This window comes from Limulus polyphemus, unplaced genomic scaffold (assembly GCF_000517525.1).
Source record: "Limulus polyphemus unplaced genomic scaffold, Limulus_polyphemus-2.1.2 Scaffold59, whole genome shotgun sequence".
In the NCBI taxonomy this organism is placed as follows: domain Eukaryota; kingdom Metazoa; phylum Arthropoda; class Merostomata; order Xiphosura; family Limulidae; genus Limulus; species Limulus polyphemus.
In genome coordinates this window covers 421,465-431,828 of record NW_013665669.1, presented here as the reverse complement: position 1 = coordinate 431,828, position 10,364 = coordinate 421,465, and the positions used below count along the sequence as shown (strand labels likewise).

General features: G+C 33.0%; 1 protein-coding gene across 2 annotated transcripts in view; it reads left to right on the top strand.

Moving 5' to 3' along the window:
- The window catches only part of LOC106464310 (neuroligin-4, X-linked-like), a 145,527-nt gene that overhangs the window by 122,748 nt on the left and 12,415 nt on the right, over positions 1-10,364 (top strand). For both annotated transcript variants that reach the window (XM_013924444.2, XM_022392554.1), the window contains one exon: positions 3,490-4,279. In XM_013924444.2, the coding sequence (XP_013779898.1) occupies positions 3,490-4,279 (790 nt within the window). The remainder of the gene's footprint in view (positions 1-3,489; positions 4,280-10,364) is intronic.

Here is a 10,364-nt window from a genome sequence, read left to right as displayed (position 1 = left end):
TGTCTAGAGTACCAGACTTTTCGATCCGCAGCCCAGCACTCTAATTACCAGGCTATGCTCACCCCAAAGTTACTAGGATATTGCAGTAGAGTGTTCTAAAATTACATTAAGGTACTTTAAGACTATAACTGAATGCCAAGAAATTACAGTTGAGAACACAGATTCCGCAATGTTTAGCTTACTGAGAAAATGTAGTAGGTTGTTAAGAAGTCTCAGTTGATTAACAGTAGAGAATTAGGAAACTATAAAAGAACTGAGAGACAGCAGGTGAATACCATGAGACTGTAAGGTTATCGCACTTTCTAATCAAATTAAATATATTTAGTGTTGGTTTACTTGGTTTGGTTTTATATGAAAAGCTCGAATAATTAATGTACATAAGCTATAGTTAGTATATTCGTAATTAAAATTATATTTAAACTGGTTTACTTGATAAGTGAGCTAATATGATTCTCATTTACTGACATAAACTGTTTCAGGGCTATCAAGCTATTTTGGCCATTAAGGTCATTACGTTTCCTGATGAACTAATATAAGTCCATTGGGGTAATTTCCTGTTTATTTGAAACAGATTAAGAATACAACAACTATATTAGTATTTGCTAAGGCCTCCTAATTATATTCAAATTACATATGTGAACACAAACGGTTGGTTTAAACTATCGAATTTATTCATTGTTTCCTTGCCGATTAACTGTACGTACAGAAGAGCTCCAAACCTGATTAATAGTTTATATCTTATAGCTTAAATAGAAATTTGTTTGGTTTGATTTACCTCAGATTTATCTGACAAGAAAATTAAACTTACTATAAAAAGGAAATATATAGGATTCAGAGTTTGTTAAAACATCTTATCTGAAATCAGAATTATTTACCATGCCTGTTGAAAACACCATATCTGTTTGTTTGTTTTATAGTTAAGCAAAAAGCAACACAATGGGCTATCATTTCTGTGCCCACCACAGGTATCGAAACTCGGTTTCTAGCGTTAAAAATCTTCAGACTTACCGCTAAGCCACTGGGGAGTCTATCGTATCTGAAAGCATAATTATACACTATTCCTGTTGAAAAATATTACTGGACAAGTTCATAATGATGTGATTAAAATTATGCCAAGTTTTATTGTCAACACGCATGTAATCCTATAAGCTTCATGCATCGCCAGTATCGGCGTTATGCTTCAAGCTTCTCCAGTTTCGGCGTTATATTTCGATCGCTATATAAAACTCTAGTTGGGCGTTACATTGAAAAATTCGCCCATTCAAAATTAGTAGTTTGTGAAGAAGTGTTAATCAGTTTAACATAAACTTTATTTTGGTTAAATTAGAAAGAGAATGACAGCCATAACGAAAATACTGTTTATTTCAATTTTTAAACAAACTTTTAAAACAGATCTGGCTCTGTATGACCACTGACTTCGCTTTCTACAGACGACTAGTAACAGGTGTTACGTCTCTGTCGTGTACCTAAAGAAAATGCGAATATCATAAGTACGGAAGTACTTATATTAGGAATGGGGCGGATACACAATACATGCAATACAAAGTATTTACTTATATATATACACATTTAACAACCAAATAATAAATCTTCAAAAGTGTTTGAGAGACTCATATAGGTGATAAACAAACCAAATACAAAATTACAAGCCATAGTACCACTTGAGAAAGTCAGCAGAGTAGATACAAAAAATTCACAAAACCACGAAATTCTCACTGACTGACATTGTTGAACACTACTAACTGTGTAACAAACAGACACAAATAAATGAATGATGCATAAGACCATATTACCTTGCATTAAAAAAAAGTGCACCAACAAGTAGAAAACATTTTAAAAAAGTGTAGGAATAGGTGAACAAAAAGTAAAGAAACAAGGTAGGAATGGGCATGGTGTTGTAAAACTTCCTTTGTAGAATATCACAAGGGGGTGTCCATGCCTTCTTCGTTTTCCTGTGTTCGTGATATTATAGAACTTATGGGTATATACAAAAGTATCTATGATTCTTCTACTTTTGTATATACAGTAACGAATCCATGACGTTGATATACAGAAACCACTTAGGATTTTTTATTTTTGTATTTTAATCCACCTATTTAGCTAATGTACGAAATCCGGTTATCTTCTCATGCAATTGCAAAAGAAAGGACAAGTTGTAAAGAAAACACAAACATACAAGTTATGGGTTTACACAAATATCTGATTTTCCTGGTGTCGTATAAACAGACTTTAGAGTACGTTTATTGCCTCTAATAATTCGATTTACAGAAACCTCTAGTCATTGTATGATAAGCTTAACTAAGTGTGATAAGTTTACTCCACCTGGCTTATTGTATACAGGATAGAAAGAATAAACAAGGTAGGCATGGACCGGATGTTGGACACGCCCCCCCCCCTGTTAGTTCGTACTGAGGAATTTTTAATATACCACGTCCATTCCTGTCTTGTTTCCTCACATATCTGGTGTACTCGTTCCTACACTTTCAATTTTTTTAAATATATATCAGCATTTGTTTCAAAATACACTTAAGTCTTTTCCGTTAGGTATTATGTATAAACAGCTGGGTAACATTTGTCTTGTCCGTAAGTATAGTATGCTATATCCGTAACGGTCATGGCCAAGTGGTTAGGACACTCGACTCGCAATCTGTGGGTCGCGAGTTCGCATCCCCGTCCCACCAAACATGCTCGCCTTTTCAGCCGTGGGGGCGTTATAATGTGACGGTCAATCCCATTATTCGTTGGTAAAAGAGTAGCCCAAGAGTTGGCGGTGGGTGGTGATGACTAGGTGCCTTTCTTCTAGTCTTACACTGCTAAATTAGGGACGGCTAGCGCAGATAGCCCTCGTGTAGCTTTGCGCGAAAACAAACAAACAAACCGTAACGGTATGTTAATAATATATAAATTGCATTACAAGAAATGCGATAAACGAGGGCTCTCGGATGATTTTCCAAAAGCACTCGGATTACAGGGTTTTTTGTTTTGTGATTTATCTGTTTTCTTCATCTTAAGATTTTTCTCGGTTTTATGGTTAGTAAAATAAGCATATACATATGGGTGTGAACTTCTCGGGTTTATTCAAAATCAATAAAATATATTCAAAGGTTTAACTTATCGTTTGTTTATATTCGAATCTCAAAATCAGTCAGCAGTGTTAACAGTTGTTACCACATATACCCAGAGTTATAGATTGATATAAATAACAGCAATATCTAAAAGAAGAGCCTTTGGCTGAAAAGCAGCTTTAAAGCTCGGAAAGCACTACTGATCGACCAAAAGCCAGAATAAAAATAAACAGTAATTCAAAACTGATAATTATGAATATATATATATATATATATGTGTGTGTACTCAAGGAAAAAAAAGTTTATATCGGATGTGTAAATCAAAAATATATGTAAGAAAACTTTGAGATTTCTTTGCTTGAAAACAAGATTATTTTCGATGAAATTATCATTATTAATATGAAAACATGCTGTGTATTTACAGGACTATTCCATCGCAGCATCATGCAAAGCGGATCTGCACTCAGCCCCTGGGCAATAGCCCGACAGGCTCCAGAGTTTACTCGTCAGCTAGCTAACAAGCTAAGTTGCCCGACAGTCAGCAATGTTGTTATGGTTGATTGCCTGAGAAATCGACCTACGGAAAGCATATTAAACGTAGAGTTAATTGTAGCGGACTATCTGCCATCCTTCGGACCAGTTGTTGACGGAATTGTGATACCTAATGAGCCTGAGATACTGATGAGAGACTACAATAACCTGTACAACCAATATGATCTTCTGCTTGGTGTCTCTAGAATGGAATTTTACTTCAAGTTTTCAGCGAATGAAGAACGTTATGGTATAGAAGAAGGTCGTCGAACTAAGCTGTTTCAGACATTAGTAACAAACGTATATACATATCATTTGCAAGAAATATTTTATGTAATAGAAAATGAATATACGGACTGGGAGAGAGCTAATCAACACCCCATCAATACTCTGGAGAATACCGCTGATGCTATGGGCGATGGCCTTGTTGTTGGCCCTTTGCTTAAAGCAACTGAATACAGAGCAAAAGGAAGCAAGAAAACGTTTCTATTTGTATTTGGTCATCAAACAGAAGAGTCGGAATTCCCTAAGCGATTTGGTTGTATTCATGGGGAAGATCTTCCCTATGTTTTCGGTGCTCCTTTAGTTGGAAATCTTGCACATTTCCAGCAAAACTTTTCCCGTTCAGAGGTGTCGTTAGCAGAAACCGTCCTGACGTATTGGACCAGTTTTGCGAAAAGGGGGTAATATTTCTTTACTTCTGTCCCTAAAACAAGTTTAAATTTAAAAAAGTTTCAGATATAAATTGCATCGCTTAGTAAATTAATACAAGAATTTCAACACTCTTTTAATTTTAAATTAATGTTGACATGAGGCAGCGAAAAGGTAAGGTATTTCTATATGTAACATACATTTTTCAGGATACTAGGATAAGTATCATTCAAATAAGAAAAATAGAAAAATGATTGAAAAATGTTGCTAATTCTGTGAAAATTACACTTAACTGTTATTTTAAATTAAAACATGTGAATTGTATCTGTGACTTCGTAGCTTACTATTCTTATTCGAATAAATTTACCTAACTTTTCTTTGAATTCTTTTTTTCTTCTTGTAAATATAACTTATATTAAATATTTGAGGAATAAGAATGTACAACACAATTTTGATACCAATTGAAGCAATACTGTCTTATCTTTAAGATGTTTAATGTTTTAACCTATAACAAAATTGTTAGAATTTTGATTTTTTATGAAAGGACCCGAAGTATAGATTATAGTTATATTTTTACCACCAGTGTAAAGCAAAAATATAATTTAGAACAAAGTGGAAATACATTTAAAGAAAAGAGATTAACTACATGCTTACAGTTGAATCAAAATTTTCATAGTTATAACAACAATTATTGCTCAGAATTGGTAAACTTGTAGTTGAAAAGAAAGAGTGACAAAGTGCATGCTGTAATTATATCTTGAAAATGTATTAATTCTACCTTCAGAATGTCACAATTGAGGCTTGGAGATATAGTATTTTCAATTTAAAACTAATACAGCTATAGCGTGGTGGTATAAAGATTTGGCTTAAAATTTGAGGATTGCTTGGAAACGACACACGTTGTGGATTGAAGATAAAACATGAATGGTTTACAGGTAACTGGTTTAGAAAGGTTACAGGTTGAGAACAGAAGAATGTAGTTTAGACTTTTATGCCTTGGTGAAATAATATTTCAAGTTTAGTGGCTTGAAAATAATATTTGTGCATTTGGTAGATAGCGGTGGTATGGTTTACAAGTGAATAGTTCTGGTTTATAGGTCAACTGCTATATGTTTTAGAGGTATTTCAGTTATAGTTTGGGCACATGAAGAGTTTGTTTTAGAAATATTTTTCGTCTTGGTGGAATAAGAGTTAAACCTTCATGGCTTGACAATAAATGATGTATAATTTAATGGTAAATAGGAGTGTTATGGTTCAAATATTGATATTGTAGTTAGAGTCTTAGAGATAGTATATTTGTGACTTTGATATGATACAGTTGTACCTCAGAGATAGAAATGTCATGGCTCAGAAGAGCTATGTTTGGAAATAAAATAATAGTGGGAAAATAAGATGTATATTTTAAAAACACTATACTTGTGCTTTTAAATAGAAAAGGTGTGGTAGTTGTTATATTGTTATCTTTAAAATAATAGAGTTGTGAAGGTGTTACATTTATGATTGAAAACGTAAAAATTAACTTTTAGAAATGGTGTCGTTAGATATAATTGGCGGTGTAGAAAAGGTGCTGTTATGCTTCCGTAACATAAATTCTATGATTTAAGAGGTGATGCTGTAATACTTCGCAATAGAAATATTATTTTCTAGAAGTGTTACACTTATGCTTATAAGCATAAGAACTGAAATTTGTAAATAGTGCTATGATGCTGTTAATATTAATACAGTTGTTGGTGACGATTAAAACTTTATAATTACAATTATGTTTTTGTTATGATAAAACTATGGTTAAGAAGTGATACATTTATAAGTGTTAACAGACGAAATACGATTTATAGATGATATACGCATAGCTTTGTAACGATAGAATTATACTTACTGTTGAAAGAGTAATAATTTTGACGTTGAATATGTCTAGAGGGAAAAGACTTAAGATTTAATGCTGCCGCATGGAGTTAAAATAACTGTTGTAAATAGGTGGTATTGGTAGGAGAAATAAGACAAGTTATTTTTGAAAATTTGTACAGTGTTATGTTTATTAAAACTAATCGCATGATGTTTCTGGCCTTACGTTTTTGCCCTTCGAAGTACCTCCATCATCATCGGTGAAGCACAGTCCAACTCCGCAATTTTCATTGTAACAAGTATTGAAAAGGATAGTGAGGTTTATCTTCAGTCCAACTCCGCAATTTTCATTGTAACAAGTGTTGAGATGGATAGTGAGGTTAATCTTAGGTCACATATCTTAATAAATTTTCCAAAGACCTTTTGTTGTACGTGGACGTGAGTTTCCAAGGCCACGTTTAAGCAGACCAAAAGCAAAAAAGTCTATTGGAACTGCATTTGAAGATTTACAGGTATGAGGTCGAATGGGATGAATATCATTCCAATTTTTTCATTAAATTTTCTCATGCAAACAGCTTTGATTTTAAGACGTCGTTAGAATCTGATGGATTTTTAGCTTATTAATCTTCTTCAAATTCAAACCCTTGTCTATTATCACGTTAAAAATACAAGGAGATATGCCCAGCTTCATTTAAGTAGCTTTCTATATATATATATGGTCAAATATTGCTAAGCGTGTTGCCAGTGGCGTCACAGTTTATACCCGCGGCGACTTGACACTGTGTCATCACATAAAAATGGCTTATATAAAGAGCGATTAACCCATTGCAAAAACGATACAATCATATATGAAGATTAAAAGAGACTGGATTTAGAAGTGGTTCAGTTATATATCAATGTAAAGACATTCTTGTTTAGAGGAAGTACATTTATACCTTGAAATATAAGGCTTGTGGTTTAAATAATTAAGAATTCAGCTTTATGTACAAACTGAATGTCCTTCATTTTTGGGTTATTGCTACTTTTCTTTTCAAACCTGAACAACACCTTATGTAACACATGAACAAAGTTGCCATATCAGAATCCCTAGTTGAGTTGACTACCAAGAACAAACCCATAGGTTGGGCCGACAGGATTTAATCCCTCTTGTAGATGCAGATACGAGTTTCTTTACTATGTTACTAGTGGCTGTCCCCCGGTGAGACAGCGGTAAGTCTTCGGATTTACAATGCAAAAATCAGGGGTTCGATTCCCCTTGGAAGACACAGCAGATAACCCGATGTGGCTTTGTTATCAGATAACACACACATACCTGTGGCTTTCTGGCTATATATTGCCCTATTGATTCCCCATCTTTTTCTAGTTACAGTATACGTTACTTTGTTTTCAAGCAGTTTCATTCCTTCTGAATATCGACGAAGACTGTTCAAGTTGCTGCTTTTGTCTTATTAATACTGAGGAGTCAATCTTAATAAAGTTTTAATAAAGGGACTTCTCATTTAGTTTTACCCCTGCATGGGCTGACACGTATATTCTGGCTATGGCACCATGCAGAATTCCTAAAGTTCTGGTATAGCAATTCACTCCTAATTTAGCTGTCTAGATAAGGAAAATCCAATCAGTAACACTCGAAACCAACACGTTTACTCTTCTTACTTTACAAGAAAGCTATTGGAGTAATGATGAGGGTTAATCGCACTTTATAAAACTATTTGCACATGTAGTGACATGTCTCTGCAGAGCCAGACCGTAATAACAAAAATGACATATTTAGTACCTAAACATTTGGTTCGTGACGAATTTCCGATAGTTTGACAGTTTTCAATGCTGTCATGGATTACTTTGGCTAGGGATTTATGACACAGGCTATTCCGAATTGAAGAATAGATCCTTCAATACGCATCACAAAAGCGAAACGAACTCGCACAAAGTAACTTTGGGATATAAAACTAATTCATAGCAATATTAATTCACAAAGTCCCTGATATGGTTATGAAAGAGAATCTCCTGACCCCCAAACACATTGCAATGAAGTTGAATATATCTCTTAGTACCATTAAGAATGTAACAAACAATGATTTCAAAATGATGAAAACTCACAAACTAGAAGTACATAAGCTTGCTGTTACAGCTCGAAACTAACGGCTCTTTACAAGAGAAAGATGGCTGAAGAAACTAGAATCACAGTAATTTCATTCGGCTATATATCTCAATAGTCTCCCCTTGTAATTCCAAGAGACTTTGTACTTTTGGTATTCTTATACTAGTCGTGAAAGCTAACGATGGAACATTTGTCATGGTGTCTGCTCTAAGACTGATATCCACATTTTTTGTAGAAGCCTGTTAAGATGGATACTGGTTGTCGGTCAATAGTCGGACGATCTGCATTAAGCATCATATGACATCACGATACCTAAAATATCGTTTTTACAATTAGTATGCTTACAACTTCAATGCGGTGATTTAATTCGTAATAATATATATTTGACCTTTATAGAGACATTTCCCTTATAACTATACCTAGAACTGTTAAACCTTAGGTAGAATAAAACACTAAAAATGCCTGTTACATCAATAACTTTGTTATTAGAGGTCCTACAAAACAATAAAATTTGAGTTATCTTTGGAGTTCACTCATAAAAGAAATTTTCATGTGTATCTTAGAATGGATGAAGCTATCTTCATGATTTTTGCGTTAAATGAAAAACATAAACCTATATTTCTTTTAACATGAAGACCTCTATAATATAAGGTAAATATTGGTTTTATGTCACTAAGTTTACTTTGAATTTGAAAATGTGTGTTGTTGTTGTTTTTTGTAATGAAATCTAGTTCGTATCACCATTTTTTTATTTATTCTTTATCTTTCAATATTAAACTATTAAGTCGTTCCTAGTGAAAACACATTTTAGTTTAAAACAACAAATGTAGCCTTGTCAGCTGTTAAATAGAATTAAACTAAATAGTTAAATTCATTCTTTACATTAATAAATCATATATTTAATCGCAGAATACTGACATGCTAGTATATTCTTTCGTCGTTTATGCTCATTCTTTCTGACATCTAACTTGAATCTCTAACACACATGAAAATTAAAGTCATAACATTCTGGGATAATAAGTAATATTTAACTATGAGCCTCATTAACATCACAAGCTAAAGGTTTTAAGATTTTACACAAATATTTCTAAGTAGCTTAATAGTGTTAAGACGCAATTCTATTTCAAAACTTAGACTCTCACCGCTGTTTATAAAGATACACTTTAATAATGCAACTCCTTATTAGAAGTAGAAGTTGTCTAAGTAAAAAATCCAGGTGTATACTGCAATGTATATCTATATAAAGTTTGAGAAATTTATTTCTTCAGTTTGCGTAGAGATGCATTATCAGTTGTTTTTTTAAATATAATTATCAGTTTGGTTGTAACTGAGGAATCTCGATTCTTTATTGTCAGGCATTGAAGTGAGATTTTTTTCTTCCTCAGTAATCCAGTGTATGTATTAAGTACTCAATACACTTTGAAATCACAGCATTAGAAACTTTTAGACTTGTATTACTTGAAGATAGCCATCTCCTATACTACAGCAAAACTATTATATTTTAAATTAAATATCTATTCAACAAATGTTATTGTACTAGAAAAATCATTGGACCACTGTAGAACAATAATTGCCTAATCAAGGTAAAGTAAAAATATATTCATCTAAATAATGTTATATTTACCCTTTTATCTATGTCTATGTATCTTCTTCAGCAAAGAATATTATTTTACTACGGTCGGTGTTTTATATACTGTGGTGTGAAAAAAATAGTAGACACTAATATTACGTACACCAACACTATTATATACAATATACTTAATTTTCATATGTTTGAAAAATATGTTACTTAAATAACTAGTGAATAAACGTTTTTTCATTCCATGTTAGTTTTAATTCCTTTGAAATTATACGAGAAAATAAAATGGTTCTAAAGTTATGGTCAGTTGTCAACATCGTACAAAAAAATGTTGGTTTTAACTAACAGTAGCATTGTAGAAGGGGTTGTTATAAAAATTATGTACACATTAAAATACTTCAAGAATTGTATTAAGCCAATGATTTTTTCCTTCTTTATGAAATCTTTTGGATTTGTTACTTTCTAAAAGTTATTTTGATTCTCAATATGAAACGTTTTGGGTAATTTGAAGTTTTTTGCAATATTATAGAGTGCCCGGCATGGCCAGGTGGATAAGGCGCTCGACTCACAATCTGAGGGTCGCGGGTTCGAATCC